Source organism: Hemibagrus wyckioides, linkage group LG16 (assembly GCF_019097595.1).
Source record: "Hemibagrus wyckioides isolate EC202008001 linkage group LG16, SWU_Hwy_1.0, whole genome shotgun sequence".
In the NCBI taxonomy this organism is placed as follows: Eukaryota; Metazoa; Chordata; class Actinopteri; order Siluriformes; family Bagridae; genus Hemibagrus; species Hemibagrus wyckioides.
In genome coordinates this window covers 14,436,270-14,456,169 of record NC_080725.1, presented here as the reverse complement: position 1 = coordinate 14,456,169, position 19,900 = coordinate 14,436,270, and the positions used below count along the sequence as shown (strand labels likewise).

The 19,900-nt window shown below is 40.3% G+C and overlaps 1 protein-coding gene across 46 annotated transcripts in view; it reads right to left on the bottom strand.

Annotated features, from left to right (window-relative positions):
• Nucleotides 1-19,900, bottom strand: part of LOC131366964 (protocadherin alpha-C2-like) — a 239,726-nt gene that overhangs the window by 13,075 nt on the left and 206,751 nt on the right. The window contains exon 1 of one of the 46 annotated variants that reach the window (XM_058412040.1): nucleotides 16,451-19,202. The exons of 41 other annotated variants lie outside the window; for them this stretch is intronic. In XM_058412040.1, the coding sequence (XP_058268023.1) occupies nucleotides 16,451-18,883 (2,433 nt within the window). In that variant the 5' untranslated portion in view covers nucleotides 18,884-19,202. Of the gene's footprint in view, nucleotides 1-27; nucleotides 4,267-9,896; nucleotides 13,321-16,450; nucleotides 19,203-19,900 lie in introns of those variants that run through there. 4 more of the 46 variants (XM_058412031.1, XM_058412052.1, XM_058412032.1 and 1 more) reach the window with 4 other exon arrangements.

The following is a 19,900-nucleotide window of genomic DNA, read 5'->3' as shown; positions in this document are numbered from 1 at the left end:
ATACAATCTGTGCGTTTTTTTCCTCACCTGCTGACTCTCAAACGTCCATGTGCTGTCCGGTAATGACGCATCGAGCACGCTTAGAGTGTTTGTAAAGTCTGTGGTGCTGCTGGGCTTAACGAGGGTGAAATCACTGAATTCGGACATTGGAGAGAGATAGGAGCCGAACGACTGACTCTGAGACATCATGTCTCCTCCCAGCACCTCCACGTATTTAATGGGTCCGTCAGTGTTGAGCTGGATCTGCAGGTTTCTGTTTGGGTTTTTATATTCACAATCGCTCTGTCTCATACAGCAACTCGAGCTGCCTCTACTGCTTCGAGCGCATTTTATCAACAAGACCAAAAATGTCACCAAACACAACAAGGAGACGGATGCAAGAGAAATGATGAGATATAAGGTGATTTTGCTACTTTTCTTGTCGGGTTCTGTGTGTTTGTGTCTAAAGTCTGAGACTGGTTCATGAAAGCCGTCCTCTATCAGTATATCCACAGTGACTGTGGTGGACTGCACCGGTTCTCCATTGTCCTTTATCTCTATGAGCAGTCTCTGAGAGGAGTCGTCCTGCTCTGAAACAGAGCGCTTAGTCCTCACCTCTCCTGTATGTAAAGTAACAGTGAACAGAGATGCATCCGCAGCCTCAGCTAGCCGATAGGAAATCCAGGCGTTATGGCCCGAGTCAGCGTCCACTGCTGTGACTTTAGTAACGAGGTGTCCTGCTTTAGCAGAGCGGGGCATCCTCTGATGAGAGACAGAGCCCATGAGTGCGGAGGGGTAAATGACAGCGGGGGCGTTGTCGTTCTGGTCCACAATAAAAACATGAACCGTGGCGTTGCTGCTCAGAGACGGGGAGCCGTGATCTTTCGCTTGCACAATAACGCTCAACATTTTTATCTTTTCATAGTCGAATGAGTTCATGGAGTAGAGAGTGCCATTCTCAGAATTGATATAAAAATATGACGACGCTGGAACGTGATTCATTTTCGAGTCTAGTATAGAAAAAGTGATTAAAGCGTTTTTATCCGTGTCTATATCAAAAGCAATTAGGGAAAACAACGCGTTGCCTGCTGGTTTATTTTCCTCAACATACACACTGTACGACGGCTGAGAGAAAGTCGGCGGGTTATCGTTTACATCGAGCACTTTGACATTAACAAATGTTGTAGTTTTCAAAGATGGCACACCAGAATCACGAGCAATAATTTCCACATTATAATCTGACTTAACTTCACGGTCTAACAGTGAGTCAGTTATCAGAGAGTAATGGTTATCAAAAGACGGTTTAAGTTTAAAAGGAAATTTCGGAGAGATATTTAGCTCGACTTTACCGTTATTACCGGAGTCTAAGTCTTTGACATTAATGAGCGCTACTACAGTTCCGATTGTGGCATTTTCTGGCACAGGACTTGGTAAAGATGTGAGACTAATTTCAGGAGCGTTATCATTTTCATCAACAATGTCTATTTGAACTGACGAGAGACTTTCTAAAGGTGGATAACCGTTATCCTTTGCACATACATCAAATGTATATGACGTTGTGATCTCGTAATCTAAATTTCCAAAAACTGTAATCTCTCCCGTATCTGGGTTCAGTCTGAAAGCTTGCTTCACTGGTTCGGTGGTGTGGGCTCCAAAATAATACTGAACTTCACTGTTTGATCCTTCGTCTAAATCTGTGGCTTTTATATGTAATACACTCGAACCGACCACGGCGCTTTCATGCACTTGTGCTTTATACGCATTCACTTCAAAACTCGGTTCATTATCATTAATATCTTGAACAATGATCTGCACTAAAGCAGTACCGGATTTAACCGGATTCCCTCCATCTAAGGCTGTTAAAATGAGCTTGTGAACAGACTGTTTCTCTCTGTCTAGTGGTTTGTCCACAATTAGCTCTGGCACTTTCCTTCCATCTTTAAGTGTTTTAACATTTAAGCGGAAAAAATCGTTCTTGCTCAGAGAATAAGAGCTCAGGCTGTTAGTACCGACATCAAGATCCTCGGCACTTTCGAGAGGAAACCGAGCTCCTGGAGCTATAGATTCTGGTATTTTTAAAACGCCATCTTTCGTGTGAAAATTCGGCGAGTTGTCGTTTATATCTTGTACTTCAATTTCAACGCGATGGAGCTGTAACGGATTCTCAATAACAACCTGCAGCTGTAAAAGGCAGCTGCCGCTTTGTGCGCAAATGCCTTCGCGATCAATCCTATCATTCACGACCAGTTCACCCTTTTCTGAATAGACACGAAAATACTGTCCGCTTGATTCAGAAGCTATTCGTAACTTACGATGGGCGATATCTGAGACATCAAAACCGAGGTCTTTGGCCAGATTTCCGACTACAAAGCCTTCCTTTAATTCCTCTGGTATGGTGTAGCGAATCTGGGCTTCGGTTATATTCCACAAAAGAGAGAAAACCGACAGACCGAGCAGCCCAAACGCTGTTCTTTTCCACCCTTCTTTGATTTTGTGGATCATCTCCTCAAAATATTCTTACTTTCCATTAGTAAACAGGTCTTCTACATCCAGAAAAGAACGCAATGATAATCCTCATTTTGAAGACATAAATCCTGAGACTTTGAAGCGTCCACTATGTCGTGAACAGCATTATAACATACAAAGAGAGCATGCCCTTTCTCTGCAGTCTTATCATTGTGCTAATGCTGTGGATGGGGGAGGGAGTGGATCCCTCTGTACAGTCTTGCACACCATTGGCACAAAGCTCAGCTGATTCTCTCCAATGAAACACACGGTGCCTCTTAAAGCCACAGCACGCTCCAGTCTAGTTTAGACTGTAATATGTTATATAACAAGGATTGTGAAAGAAATAAAACTGGAACTAATAGTTTAGGTTGGTAAATGTGCTCAATTTAGTGCAAACAACTAATTATTTAAAGGAGCCGTTATTAAAGGGTTTTGAACATGAAGGCAATATATATCCTCATTTTAGTCTTCATTGTTCTTCTGAATAGAACGATTAAATTAATCACATCTTCCTCATATAATAAAATCAGTTTGGTAGGTAAAAGATTGAAATTTGGCCAATAAATACTGGAGTAAAGGCAATCAACATCATCAATAACAAAAAATAAATGGCTACTCCTACTACTAGTAATAATAATAATAATAATAATAATCAGAAGAAGAAGAAGAAAAAGGAGACAAGATGCAGACTGAGCTGTTCTCAATAATCAAAAATAATTGGCTCTGTCCTGTATATGATATCTTGAATACAACATTTCTCCTGTTTGCCACAATAAGGAAGTTAACAATTTACATAAAATATACATAAGCTGTGGTTCTAAACATATAAAAAATATTTTAAGAGCAAAATTGTATGTAAATTGCAGCTGGAATCAGAAGGTTGTTGTTTCCAAAGAAAATGTCGCTGTTCGCTTTTGTGGTACTGAAATGATCTTTCTCTCTCTCTCTCTCTCTCTCTCTCTCATTCGCTCGTTTGCTGGCTCACGCGTGTGCTTGTGCACATGCTTCATTCAGGAGCGGACTGGCCAACGGGAGCACCGGGACATTTCCTGGCGGTTGTTCTGGCCTACCACCATGCAGTCGATTGCCTTGAGGTGCGATAGGCTGGTATGCAGCTGTGAATGAATTGACAGACCTCTTGATCTACAAATCAGGAAATCGCAGAGTGAAAATGACATAACCACATGGCCCAATGTCAGTGACACACTGCCTAATTGGCTATTTCCAGAGGCAGGTAATAGATTCGACTTGAAGCTGCACTGTGCAGATTGGTATATGAAGTCAAAGTACCGTGAGAGTGACTTAAGGGTGTACGCTCGAATATGCACTAGAATCTCTCGTGATACTTTGTTATCTTCATTTGGCAGACGGACAGTTTCATCCAAAGCAACTTACAAGAGATAAAATCAAACCAACAAACATGAAACAATATGTAAGTGCTGTGCTGTGTTAAGTCTCGTTTAGTCTAACGCAGTACATGTATCATGTTTTTTTATAATAAATAAAAAGAATAAAAAGTAGATAGTATAGAGAGTGCTAGTGTTAGTGGATCAAGGTTTTATATAATAAATAAAAGAAATCATAGAAGTACAATAGAGTAAGTGTAAGTGTCAGAGGGTTAAGATTTTTTTGAATAAATAAAAATTAATTGCTGCACACGTGCATCTATAGCATGGCTAACTATCGAACTATCGACTAATAAATTCACTTTATGCAAGCTAATGGTGCTCACAAAATATATTTTTTAAAAATATTTAACGATAGAAGTTTAAAAAAAAACATGTTGCAACATCTTAGAAAATTACAAACTAGCACACTGTTTTAGAGATGAGGATAGAGTATTTTCTAGTGCCAAATTTGACCAGAAATGTATTATTATTATTATTATTATTATTATTATTATTATTATTATTATTATTTTAAGTTTAAGCTAAGCAAAACTTAACAAGCAGGCTATGCTCTTAGAACAATATGTGCTTTTATGATTTATGAGATCATTGGTAGAAGGACTGTAATCATGGGGACATGCAACTGATGGCTGCCCAATTAATATAAGTATAAATCATTGAATGTGTTTATTTCATATTGCAGAGCAACTAGATGTGCAGAGTAAGAGAAAGAAAGATTCAGGTAAATATATGAAAGATACAGTGAAAACCTTGATAATGCATGTGATTATTTTGGCCTGTCCTCAGTCCAGGGATTTTGATTTATTTACTATAGTGCTAATCACTTACTGTTTACTCATACTGTTCTGTTCTTATGCCATTGAATGAACATTGTTATCTGTTATTTACACTGTCGTAGCTTATGTCAAGTTTGTGATACTTTTGATATACTGTATACTGTACTTACATAAAATATGGAATTTTCAACATTCAAATGTGTATCTCTTATTTTCCCTTTTTAAAAGTGTAAGCCAAGTTTATATTTGTCTGTGGTGTGGTAGTATAGATGGTGTGTTTTGAGGGTTCATTTAGGCCTATTTATTATTCATTTATAATTTGTCTGGTAGTCTACCTGTTACATCAACTAATAGGGTTAGCCTACAAGATTAGCAGTCTGGTTGATTACGTAGGTGAAGGCAGCAGCAAAGGTGGCCTGGGATGGAGTCAAATTCCCAGCCTGAATTATTGTCCCAGTCCACCACTGGCTCTGTGTGTGTGTGTGTGTGTATCGACACATAACCAGCCACAACATAAGACAGTGCTGAAATTTTTCAAAATAAACATACTGTCTGCGCATCTTTCCTCACCTGCTGACTCTCAAACGTCCATGTGCTGTCCGGTAATGACGCATCGAGCACGCTTAGAGTGTTTGTAAAGTCTGTGGTGCTGCTGGGTTTAACGAGGGTGAAATCACTGAATTCGGACATTGGAGAGAGATAGGAGCCGAATGACTGACTCTGAGACATCATGTCTCCTCCCAGCACCTCCACGTATTTAATGGGTCCGTCAGTGTTGAGCTGGATCTGCAGGTTTCTGTTTGGGTTTTTATATTCACAATCGCTGCGTCTCATACAGCAACTCGAGCTGCCTCTACTGCTTCGAGCGCATTTTATCAACAAGACCAAAAATGTCACCAAACACAACAAGGTGACAGAGGCAAGAGAAATGATGAGATATAAGGTGATTTTGCTACTTTTCTTATCGGGTTCTGTGTGTTTGTGTCTAAAGTCTGAGACTGGTTCATGAAAGTCATCCTCTATCAGTATATCCACAGTGACTGTGGTGGACTGCACCGGTTCTCCATTGTCCTTTATCTCTATGAGCAGTCTCTGAGAGGAATCGTCCTGCTCTGAAACAGAGCGCTTTGTCCTCACCTCTCCTGTATGTAAAGTAACAGTGAACAGAGACGCGTCCGTGGCCTCAGCTAGTCGATAGGAAATCCAGGCGTTATGGCCAGAGTCAGCGTCCACTGCTGTGACTTTAGTAACGAGGTGTGCTGCTTTAGCAGAGCGGGGCATCCTCTGATGAGAGACAGAGCCCATGAGTGAGGAGGGGTAAATGACAGTGGGGGCATTGTCGTTCTGGTCCACAATAAAAACATGAACTGTAGCGTTGCTGCTCAGAGATGGAGAGCCGTGATCTTTCGCTTGGACTTGGAACTGAAACACTTTCATCTTTTCATGATCAAATGAGTGCATGCTAAAAATGCTCCCATTGTCTGAATTAATATAGATATAAGAAGAGACTGAAATACCCTGAATATGTGACTCTCTGATTGAATATGAAATTTTGGAGTTTTCTCCCTGATCTGGATCAGAAGCTGATACAGTGCATAACACATTTCCGGCATTAACATTTTCTTTTGCGTAAATCACATATGATGACTGAAAGAAGACTGGGGGGTTATCATTTACGTCTAATACTTCAACAGATATTTGAGTTTTAGATTGAAGTGGTGGAGTTCCAGAATCTTCTGCCATAATCTCAACCGAGTATTTAGGGAACATTTCCTGATCTAATGTTGAATAAGTGACTAATGCATAATAGTTGGAAATGGATGGTTTTAGAATAAATGGTAAACCCGGCTGTATGCTCAGTTTGACTTTGCCATTTTCTCCAGAATCACTGTCCTTTGCTCCTATTAGAGCTACTACTGTACCAGGAGCTGCATCTTCTCTAATAGGTTTAGGAAGAGATTTTAGAATAATCTCTGGCACATTGTCATTGACATCAAGTATTTCAATTTCTACACTGCAGAGCCCTTCTAAAGGCGAAGCCCCTTTGTCTGAGGCAATTAGCTCAAACATGAAGGAACTGACTAATTCATAATCTAAATGATCTTTTACAGTGATGGCACCGTTTTCTGGATCAATAGAAAATAAATTTTGAATACTCGTTGGTGTGCTCGGTTCAAAAGAATAAATTAGCTCGCTATTTACACCTTCATCTGCATCTTTGGCTTTAACTGTCAGAATAACTGTTCCCTTTGCGGTGTTTTCGGGAAGTTTCACCTTGTATGATGTTTTTTCAAAAACAGGAGAATTATCGTTAGAGTCTTGCACCCGTACAATTATTGCGGTCGTTCCCGACCTTGCTGGAGTCCCACCATCCACTGCAGTCATCACGAGATTGTGCGTGGACTGCTTCTCTCTGTCCAAAGCTTTTTCTAAAACTATTTCAGGGATTTTAGTGCCATTCTTATTTTTTACACTCAGAACGAAATATTCGTTTTTACTTAGCATGTACGACTGTAAAGAATTTGAGCCTATATCTGGGTCTTTTGCCGTCTCCAAACGGAATCTTGCTCCTGGCGTTCTAGCCTCCTCGACATTAACAACGATTTGATTATTAAGAAAAAACGGCGAGTTGTCATTTACATCTTGTATGTCGATTTCCACGCGATACATTTGTAAAGGGTTTTCTATAATTGCTTCTAGCGTTAATGTACACTTCGCGACTGTAGCGCATATCTGTTCCCTATCGACTCTATCTGTAATTTTCAGCTCCCCTTTCCCCAAATCAATACCGAAATACTGCTTACCAGACTCGCTCGCTATCTGTAATTTACGATCGTATATTTCAGAAAGTCCAAGCTCCAGATCTTTTGCGATGTTTCCAACCACAGATCCTATTTTCAATTCCTCGGGAATGGAGTAGCGAATCTGCGCCTCTATTGTACTCCAAACGAGGCAGAAAAGCCAAAGCACTTGCCGTGAAAAGCGCGACTTCCATGTCATCGCACCCATTTCCGTGACTGTGACGCTGATAAATATTTTGCTTCCAAAATCATCGCAAATTAAAGTGTTCGTCCTAATCCATAATCAGCATCCCAAAACGCTGGCTCTAAAGCTATCCTCATTGTGAACGCTGTCCCGTCGGTCTGAGCTTGTGGAACATGGCAGTGAGGCTTGGAGGAGAGAGTGGATTTCTTTGTGTGTTTCAGCACCCTATTGGTGGACAGCAATCCAATTGCTTCCAAGCCTGAGCAGCATCTTAAAGGGACATGCCTTCTAGACAGACTGAAAACAGCTCTGTGCAGTGCATTGTTTCGGACAAATGCTTTAAATGTTACACGTATAAAGTTACTTAGTTTCATAATCATATATGATTTAAAAATCTGTATTGAAAACTTATAATTATAACAGTCTGTCTAAAACGAACAGTTCTGTGAAAAGGCTAAAACTATACAATTTAATAAGTGCACTGCTCCATCAAAAAAACAAGAAATATGCATTTAAACCTACTTATGTCAAATGAAGACTATAAGTCTTACAAATTAATAGTCTTTTCTTGTCTTCCCGTTTATTATGTGCATATAGAATTCAACAATTTATTTTATTTTATTTTATTTTATTTTTTATACTGTACAACATGGGCAGTTGATCCTTCCTGCAACATACCCTATAGTATGTCCTTTATTATATTCCTTTTATTTTACAGACAACTTTTGCATTGTGTTTTCCTAATATTGCTTATCCAGTATGAAATTAAATATATTTGCTAAGAGATTAATTTCTAGTTTTAAGATATTCTAGCCCTTAACACAAGCTTACCTGCTTCATTGGCGTTATAAAGCCAAGAACAGCTCATGGCCATAGGTTTTGGTGTCGCAGGTCAACAGTAATAAAATCATAGCCTCATACAAAATGAAGTAGAGACACTTTCAGAGTTGATTCAAGGTACAGGTCGTTTTGAGCAGGATTGAGATGTACCTTCAATTTTGTTTGAGGTAATATCAAAGTCCATGGCTGACAGGTTTCTCAAAAAGTCACACACAAAGCCCTGAAACTAGCCCAGAAATTTCGGAAACAAAAAATGGAACCGTTTCTACTTTTAGGAGCTTTTGAGTTGGACACAGGTATTGCACGCGTATTTCTGATGAACAAATGTTAAAAACTAGCACAGTCTGGCCTTCACTTTTAAACTGAAAATGTAGACAACTTTTTTCCGATGCTGATGTCTATTAGTGTTTGCTGCAGTTCCCCTTTTGACCACTAGGTGTAATAATAACTCTATTTAAGCATAGTGGGGCGTTGCCACGTGATTGCGCAACATCTAGAACAGCGAACAAATCAGTGAATATTCAGCTTTTATCTCTCAAATAACACATTTAAATCGTTGGTGCCTCAAAAGCCGAAATTAATATTTTAACAAAATATTATGATATAAACGTCTCTGCGATGCGTTGCATAATATAAATAAAAAAATAGATCAGTGTTTGTTTTAATAACTACGATTTACAGAGTTACAGATAGACCTACCTGGATTTACAGTGAGATTAAATTGCTTTGCTGCGTTAAAGTTTTAAAGCCATATGTCTGGTTTACTATTTTTTAGGCACGTGATTAAGTTTAAATTAAATTCATAGCGGACAAAAATGCAGTTGGTTCACTGATATGAGTCGGCCTTGTGTGTTGCAGTAAGTAATAACTAATATAAATTGAACATATTATCAATTGTCAGGCGACTCCAAAAAGCGCGAAAATCCCAGGCCATCTCTGAACACGTCTTTATGAAAAAATAAGAAATTACAACGTGTTAAGCTAAGATGAGTCTCTAAAACACAATCACTACCATACACACAATACTTCCATTCCTATAGACATTATTTAGGGGAAACATTTGTAGATCATAATGAGTGAGATTTCGTTAAGTTTACACTTATAAAGAGAACGATTAATACTGATGAAAATGGATCCCAAATACACATAAAACCTTCAAAGCGTGCAAAATCGAAAATGACACAGATTTGCTGTTGTACAGTCGCCATATTTTGTTATAAAGACAATGATTATCATATATTGTACACAAAATCTATGCGCCACATGCGCCATAACAAGAGAGGACGATTTATAGCCTATATTATATTGTACATCATTATGCATAGCTATTATTCGGAATGATACAGAAAAATAACGAGAAAGTGTGGAATTTAATAGATTCAATACATCGCAGTCTCACCTGCTGACTCTCAAACGTCCACGTGCTGTCCGGTAATGACGCATCGAGCACGCTTAGAGTGTTTGTGAAGTCTGTGGTGCTGCTGGGTTTAACGAGGGTGAAATCACTGAATTCGGACATTGGAGAGAGATAGGAGCCGAACGACTGACTCTGAGACATCATGTCTCCTCCCAGCACCTCCACGTATTTAATGGGTCCGTCAGTGTTGAGCTGGATCTGCAGGTTTCTGTTTGGGTTTTTATATTCACAATCGCTCCGTCTCATACAGCAACTCGAGCTGCCTTTACTGCTTCGAGCGCATTTTATCAACAAGACCAAAAATGTCACCAAACACAACAAGCAGACGGATGCAAGGGAAATGATGAGATATAAGGTGATTTTGCTACTTTTCTTGTCGGGTTCTGTGTGTTTGTGTCGAAAGTCTGAGACTGGTTCATGAAAGCCGTCCTCTATCAGTATATCCACAGTGACTGTGGTGGACTGCACCGGTTCTCCATTGTCCTTTATCTCTATGAGCAGTCTCTGAGAGGAATCGTCCTGCTCTGAAACAGAGCGCTTAGTCCTCACCTCTCCTGTATGTAAAGTAACAGTGAACAGAGATGCGTCCGCAGCCTCAGCTAGCCGATAGGAAATCCAGGCGTTATGGCCTGAGTCAGCGTCCACTGCTGTGACTTTAGTAACGAGGTGTCCTGCTTTAGCAGAGCGGGGCATCCTCTGATGAGAAACAGAGCCCATGAGTGCGGAGGGGTAAATGACAGCGGGGGCGTTGTCGTTCTGGTCCACAATAAAAACATGAACCGTAGCGTTGCTGCTCAGAGACGGAGAGCCATGATCTTTCGCTTGCACTTGGATCTGAAACACTTTCATTTTTTCGTGATCAAATGAATGCATGCTAAAAATGCTCCCGTTATCTGAATTAATATAGATATAAGATGACAGCGGCGTGCTGAGTACTCTGGAGTCTAAAATAGAATAAGAAAGTTTTGCATTTTCTCCCTGATCTGGATCTGAAGCCGACACCGAGCACAAAATTGATCCAGCAGCGCTGTTTTCTTTAACGTGGACAACATATGATGGCTGAGTAAAAACAGGTGCGTTATCGTTTACGTCTAAGATATTTACGAGTATTTCTTGCTTAGACGTGAGCTGTGGTGACCCTGAATCAGCAGCTACAATCACGACAGTATATGCAGAGTGCGCTTCTCTGTCCAGTTTCTGATCTGTGATTAAAGTGTAATGATTAGATAAAGATGTTTTTAAAGAAAATGGCGTTCCAGGTAATAAAGTTAATGTAACCTGACCATTATCACCCTTGTCTAAGTCTTTGGCACTTATTAAAGCGACTACTGTGCCACTCGGAGCGTCTTCCCGGACTGGACTCGGTAAAGATTTTAATATTATCTCTGGTGCGTTATCGTTGACATCTAATATGTCCAGATGTACACTACACACACCCTCCATAGGGGGACTGCCTTTGTCTCTAGCTACAATATCAAAATCAAAGGACCTGTCGGTCTCGTAATCTATTTTATTTTTTACCTTAATCTCACCAGTAAGTGGATCAATAGAAAACAAATTGCTTAGCGTTTCCGGGGTGTGAGGAACAAACGAATAGCTCAATTCTTTGTTTGCGCCTTCATCTAGATCTATAGCTCTTACAGTAAGCACAACCACTTCTGGGGCCGTGTTTTCTGAGATTTGCTCGTCATATTGAGCTTTTTCAAAAACTGGAGCGTTATCATTTGTGTCAAGTACACGAACGAAGATTTTTGATGTGCCAGATCTTGCAGGTTTTCCGCCATCTAAAGCAGTAAGCGTGAGACTGACTATCGACTGTTTTTCTCTGTCCAAAGATTTCTCTAAAACAAGCTCTGGCACACGAGATCCGTCTTTAGCTATTTTCACATCTAATGCAAAATGTTCGTTTTTACTCAGTGTGTAAGTACGCAGAGAATTTGATCCCACGTCAGGATCCTGGGCTGATTCTAAACGAAATCTTGCACCCGACGCGACTGATTCATATATATTTAAACTATTTTCTTTATTTTGGAAAACTGGAGAATTGTCATTAATGTCCTGAATTTCTATTTCAAAACGATGCAATTGCAAGGGATTTTCGGTAATAGCCTCTAAAGGAAGAATGCACGTAACACTTTGAGGGCATAAATTCTCCCTGTCAATTCTCTCCTTCACAACCAGTTCACCCTTTGTTGGATCCACGCCGAAATACTGCTTACCAGACTCGACAGCAATCCGCAATTTCCTTTCAAATACGTCAGATAATTTTAAATCCAGGTCTTTGGCGATATTTCCAACCACTGTGCCCTCGTTTTGCTCCTCTGGTATTGTGTAGCGAATCTGCGCTTCGGTAATATTCCACACAACAAATACACAGAGCAGCCTGGCAATCCAACATTTTCTGCGCATATTTATCCTCAATTTGTCTATTTGAAAGAACATCGGGTTAAAGTGTTAGAAATTAGTTTGAAGCGCATTGCAAAATGAAACATCCGGGGTTTTTTTTCTGCTGAGAGGGTAAGAGACTAAATTTCCGCATATACCTCACTCCCGGGTGAAGCTCCTCTTGTGAGAGCAGTGACACAATAGAAAGAGGAGGGAGTAGATCTCTTTGTATAGTTCAGCTTGCTATTGGTGTGGGACGCACCAATGGATTGGGACGAATAGGATGCTCTGGTTTAAAGAGACAGTGTAACTCAAAGGTCTATGATATTTAAATACATTCAGAGGAGGCAGTGTAAGGAGTCGTTTAAAAACACAACCCACTAAGTAATCAGCGAGGTTTAAAATTTTTGAGCTTGGAATGTTTTCACTGTAAAAAAAAAGAGAGAGATGAGGATTTTTAAAATATAAAATGCACACCAAATAGTAAGAGAAAAGAACATTCACGTGCCTTCGACTTCGATAGCAGTTTTCAGCACCCCAGGTTTGGAAAGCGACACATGACTTACTAAATTAGTACCTCCACGTGGGATACTTACTGCAACACACACACACACACACACACAGCACGCTCACGGCACGCATACGGCACACATAATACAGACGTGCGTTAATAGTATGTTTTATACGCACCAACAATTCATTTTAATTTTTTTCATATAGAATGTAACATAATGTAATGATATCTGTTTGTTTTTTACAACTTTTAGAATTTTTTTCACCCGCGTACCTGCCATCATTACCATCTGACTTTGGAAAAAAAGTCCATCAGTTGACAAGAAGCATACTTATGACTGTTAGACTGTTGATTGTCTTCAACTAAAAACGCGAACAACTTAAATGAATATGTTTATAACCAAGAACCATCTGCACAAAATATAGTACCGAAATACAGATTAAACAATGCAGGCTTTTTCATAACATTACCTCTCCTCAAATAAGACCACAACTCTCATATATAACAACTTTGCAGTGGGTAAAAAAGCGTACCAAATACCCACATTTATAAATATAACTGCTCACCTGCTGACTCTCAAACGTCCACGTGCTGTCCGGTAATGACGCATCGAGCACGCTTAGAGTGTTTGTAAAGTCTGTGGTGCTGCTGGGCTTAATGAGGGTGAAATCACTGAATTCGGACATCGGAGAGAGATAGGAGCCGAACGACTGACTCTGAGACATCATGTCTCCTCCCAGCACCTCCACATATTTAATAGGTCCGTCAGTGTTGAGCTGGATCTGCAGGTTTCTGTTTGGGTTTTTATATTCACAATCGCTCTGTCTCATACAGCAACTCGAGCTGCCTCTACTGCTTCGAGCGCATTTTATCAACAAGACCAAAAATGTCACCAAACACAACAAGGAGATGGAGGCAAGAGAAATGATGAGATATAAGGTGATTTTGCTACTTTTCTTATCGGGTTCTATGTGTTTGTGTCGAAAGTCTGAGATTGGTTCATGAAAGCCGTCCTCTATCAGTATATCCACAGTGACTGTGGTGGACTGCACCGGTTCTCCATTGTCCTTTATCTCTATGAGTAGTCTCTGAGAGGAGTCGTCCTGCTCTGAAACAGAGCGCTTAGTCCTCACCTCTCCTGTATGTAAAGTAACAGTGAACAGAGACGCGTCCGTGGCCCCAGCTAGCCGATAGGAAATCCAGGCGTTATGGCCCGAGTCAGCGTCCACTGCTGTGACTTTAGTAACGAGGTGTCCTGCTTTAGCAGAGCGGGGCATCCTCTGATGAGAGGCAGAGCCCATGAATGCGGAGGGGTAAATGACAGCGGGGGCGTTGTCGTTCTGGTCCACAATAAAAACATGAACTGTGGCGTTGCTGCTCAGAGACGGAGAGCCGTGATCTTTTGCTTGGACTTGGAGCTGAAACACTTTCATTTTTTCATAATCAAACGAGTGCATGCTAAAAATGCTTCCGTTGTCTGCATTGATGTAAAAATAAGACGAGACAGGCACGCTCTGATTTTTTGAATCAACAACTGAATAGGATATCTTAGCATTTTCTCCTGTGTCTAAATCCGAGGCAGATACAGTTGATAAAATTGATCCCGGTGCGGTGTTTTCTTTAATATAAACGGCGTAAACTGGCATAGAAAAAACAGGCGCGTTGTCGTTTGCATCTAATATCATAATTTTGACAATTTTGCTTGTTAACAAGGGTGGGGATCCACAGTCAGAGGCTACAAGTTTAATATTATACTCTGGAAACTTCTCTCGATCTAGCTTTGCATCCGTAACAAGCGCGTAATGATTGGAAAACGTTGGTTTTAATTTAAAAGCGTGATTACCGGCCATGGTTAAAGTTACGTTTCCGTTATCACCCGAATCCAAATCTTTCACGTTTATCAGCGACACCATGGTGCCAGAAGACGCGTCCTCTCTCACAGGTTTAGGTAAGGAGGCGATGATAATTTCTGGAGCATTATCATTAACATCTAGGATTGTAATCTGAACTCTACAGTGTCCCTCCATCACAGGCGTCCCTTTGTCCCTAGCTCGTATATCAAATTCGTATGACGTACTGCTTTCATAATCCAGATTTTTTAAAACGGATAATTCTCCTGTCGCCGAGTTGATCATGAAAAAATTATAAATGGCTTCTGAAGTGTGTGCCCCAAACGAGTACTCAATTTCACTGTTCATTCCTTCATCTGAATCATTTGCTTTAACAGTTAATATCAGAGTACCAGGAGCGCAGTTCTCCATTACTTTTATCTCATATAAATCATGATCAAATACAGGAGAGTTGTCGTTGATATCTAGTATCTTCACTGTAATTTCAGCACTCCCTGATCTAACCGGATTGCCCCCATCGATAGCTGTCACAATCAGCTGATGAACCGCCTGTTTTTCTCTGTCAACCGCTTTCTGCAACACAAGCTCTGGGATTTTTGTTCCATCTTTGTTATTCTTAATGTTAAGTACAAAGTGTTCGTTTTTATTTAGCGCATACGTCCGTACCAAGTTTGATCCAACATCCGGGTCTTGCGCAGGCTCTAAACGAAATTTAGCTCCTGTTGGTGTCGACTCTGGTACGTCTATGGTGTTTGTGTTTGTGTGAAAACGTGGAGAGTTGTCATTGATATCCTGTATTTCGACGTCCACACGGTAAAACTGCAGCGGATCCTCGATTATGATTTGCAGCGGTAGCACACAACTGCTGCTTTGTCCGCATAGACTCTCCCTGTCTATTACCTCTTTCACAATCAGCTCGCCGTTTCCTAAATTCAAACTGAAATACTGCTTACCGGATTCAGAAGCTATCCGCAATTTTCTCTCTGAAATCTCAGATGCGGACATACCCAGATCCTTTGCTATATTTCCCACACAGGAGCCGTCCTTCAGCTCTTCTGCAATGGTGTAGCGGAGCTGCGCGTCTGTTTCATTCCACAAAATAACGACAGAGAGCAGCCACAGCGCCCGAAAAAATACAACCCGTCTTTCTTTATGACTCCTCATTTCCAAAAATGGCTGACTCTCGAGTGTCTCGGTGTCCTGGAGCGCATTTTATTTAAACCAAGTAAACGGTTAAACGCAAATTTAGATTTTAACGTCAATAGCGTTACCAGATTGCTTCGTACAAGGCAGTGAATTCATCTCCTTGTGTGTAGGTCTAAGCATTGTGCTCAGCAGAGCTCCAAGGGGAGGGAGTAGATCTCTTTGTGTGCTTCAGCACTGGATTGGTGGACAGCGCTCCAGTAGTCTGTGTTAGTTGAGAGTGCAATATTTTAAAGAAACAGCAGCCAGAATAAACAATGTCCTCAAAAGTTAGAGGATGGAGCAGGATTTTACTTCACAAGCTAAAGGAAATGTAGATACTGATGTTTATTTATTTATTTATTTATTTATTTATTTATTTATTTATTTATTTATCTATGCACATAACCATCAAATATTTATGTAAAGAACAATATTCTGTAACCTTTGAATCTGCATCATTTTGGTGTACAAATAATCAGGTGCATTGTCAGTTCGAAGTGAACCAACAAACCAGGCCATAATAAGGTTCAAGAATTTCAGTCATAGTAAAATTTAAAACAATATAATTCACAACATAAAAATATGCAAAAATCACTGCTCACCTGCTGACTCTCAAACGTCCATGTGCTGTCCGGTAATGACGCATCAAGCACGCTTAGAGTGTTTGTAAAGTCTGTGGTGCTGCTGGGTTTAACGAGGGTGAAATCACTGAATTCGGACATTGGAGAGAGATAGGAGCCGAACGACTGACTCTGAGACATCATGTCTCCTCCCAGCACCTCCACGTATTTAATGGGTCCGTCAGTGTTGAGCTGGATCTGCAGGTTTCTGTTTGGGTTTTTATATTCACAATCGCTCCGTCTCATACAGCAACTTGAGCTGCCTCTACTGCTTCGAGTGCATTTTATCAACAAGACCAAAAATGTCACCAAACACAACAAGGAGATGGAGGCAAGAGAAATGATGAGATATAAGGTGATTTTGCTACTTTTCTTATCAGGTTCTGTGTGTTTGTGTCTAAAGTCTGAGATTGGTTCATGAAAGCCATCCTCTATCAGTATATCCACAGTGACTGTGGTGGACTGCACCGGTTCTCCATTGTCCTTTATCTCTATGAGTAGTCTCTGAGAGGAGTCGTCCTGCTCTGAAACAGAGCGCTTTGTCCTCACCTCTCCTGTATGTAAAGTAACAGTGAAAAGAGACGCGTCTGTGGCCTCAGCTAGCCGATAGGAAATCCAGGCATTATGGCCCGAGTCAGCGTCCACTGCTGTGACTTTAGTAACGAGGTGTCCTGCTTTAGCAGAGCGGGGCATCCTCTGATGAGAAACAGAACCCATGAGTGCTGAGGGGTAAATGACAGCGGGGGCGTTGTCATTCTGGTCCACAATGAAAACATGAACTGTGGCGTTGCTGCTCAGAGACGGGGAGCCGTGATCTTTTGCTTGGACTTGGATCTGAAACACTTTCATCTTTTCATAATCAAACGAGTGCATAGCATAAATGCTTCCGTTGTCTGAATTGATATAGGTGTACGACGAGACAAATACATCTTGAACTTTAGAGTCCAAAATGGAGTAGGATATTTTGGCATTTTGGTCAAGATCTGGGTCATGTGCTGATACAGAACACAGTATTGACCCATGTGCAGTGTTTTCTCTTGTGTAAACTGTATATGACTTTTGGAAGAAAACGGGAGGATTATCATTGACATCAGAAATACTAATCTTTACAATTTTTTCTGCATGCAGAGCTGGCAAACCTGAATCAACTGCATGTAATTTGATCTCGTACTCCCGACATTTCTCTCGATCTAGTGGACCGTTTGTAACCAGTGTGTAGCGATTAGATAAAGAAGGGTTCAGTTTAAATGGTGAACCGGACGCCACGGTCAGATTTACTTTTCCGTTTTCCCCGGAATCTGCATCTTTAGTGCTAATTAGCGCAATGACGGTGTTATTCGGGGAATTTTCTGGCACTGGACTGGATAGAGATGTAATGACTATTTCTGGAGCGTTATCATTAATGTCGCTGATCATTATTTTTACACTACAGTGCCCTTCCATCTGCGGGTTTCCTCTGTCTTTGGCCATCAGGTCGAATTTGTATAAACTTGCTTGTTCAAAATCGAGTTTCCCTTTTACACTAATCACACCAGTAGTCGGGTTAATATCAAACATTGCCTTTATTGCGTCAGGTGTTTTGTCCGCAAAAGCATACTCGATTTCTCCATTTGCTCCCTCATCTAAATCAACACCGCTAACCTTGATAATTTCATTTCCAGCGAGTTCGTTTTCAGCGACGTTTGCTTCATAAAAAGATTTCTCAAACTGCGGCGCGTTGTCATTAATATCAAGTACTATGACATTGACTTCACAAGTGCCAGATCTCCCTGGTTTTCCGCCGTCTACCGCTGTCAGTATCAGTCTATGAGTAGCTTGCTTTTCTCGATCGAGCGGTTTGTCAAGCACTAACTCCGGAATTTTTATCCCATCTTGTGTTTTTACATTTAATACAAAATATTTATTGCTTCCCAGAGTATAAGACTGTAAAGAATTTGATCCGACGTCAGGGTCGTCTGCGCTCTCAAGGAGAAATTTTGCACCAGGGTTTATAGACTCAGGAATATTTAAAATGCGCTGATTAGAATGAAAATTTGGAGTGTTGTCATTAATGTCTTGTATTTCAATCTCTACGCGATGTAACTGCAGAGGATTTTCTACGACTGCTTCCAGAGGCAGTAAACACGGCACTGTTTGTCCACAAAGGCTCTCTCTATCAATTCTTTCATTCACAATAAGCTCGCCGCTCTCCGCGGCCACACTGAAGTACTGCTTACCCGACTCGGAGGCTATTCGCAGTTTACGGTCTGCGACCTCGGATAAATCCAATCCAAGGTCCTTAGCGATATTTCCAACCACCGATCCCCCCCTCAGCTCCTCTGGGATGACATAACGGACATGCGCCTCTATTATATTCCACACAAGAATGAAATAACAGCAGTATATCTTCCTCCTGAAAAATGACATCATTCCCATCGTGCCTCGAACAGCGCAAAACGATTATCCAGTCTGTCCTAACTTTACATAGCGTTTATTGTAAAGACAAAAACCCAAGTCGTATCTTGCATACATGTTCCAGTGCAAAGGAATAGCTTCTTTTGTTGGAAACGCACTAGCTCAGGCTTTCCCTTAGCACTGAGCAGAGTGTAACAGCGCATATACCAGGGAGGGAGTAGATCTCTTTGTGCAGCTCTGCACTTCATTGGTGCAAACAACATCAGCGACAACCAGTCAGATTCTGTTCGTGTGTTAAAGGAGCACAACTCTTTTTGTACAGACACCGAGAAATGTGAGATCTGGGAATCAGAGGGACGTTTTAATAGATAGATAGATAGATAGATAGATAGATAGATAGATAGATAGATAGATAGATAGATAGATAGATAGATAGATAGATAAAATCCAATTTGCACAACGGCTCCAGTTTAAAAAATAAAAAATAAAATAATAATAATAATAATAATAATAATAATAATAATAATTGTTTTATTATTATTATTATTATTATTATTATTATTATTAAACACTGCTTTCTCGTCTTTGTATTATTACACCCCATAAATAACCAACATAATAATAATATTTATTATTATTACTGCTAGTAGTGGTTATAATAGGAGTAGTATCAGATTTGTTAGTATTATTATTTAAAAGTGTGTTGTTTATTTGCTTATTCATTTACTCATTTCCTAAAAAACGCCTTAATGATGTAATTCAATTCGCATTTCCGAATGACTCTGGACTACCTGGGCTATATCTGCCGTCATGTGGTGGCAAAGAGAAAATGCAGCAACTGCATGCTAGAACACACGATTGTATGTGTCTGTAGATGAGATATAGAAATCGGCCATCTGACGAGGATTATACACGGCATAAAACGAAGTGTACCATAAAATAAAAACAAAATCAAATAAAACAAAAAAACTCAAAACGTATCTTTATCAATAATAAACTAAATAGACGAGGCTTAATTCTGGTGGTAATTTGTCTCTC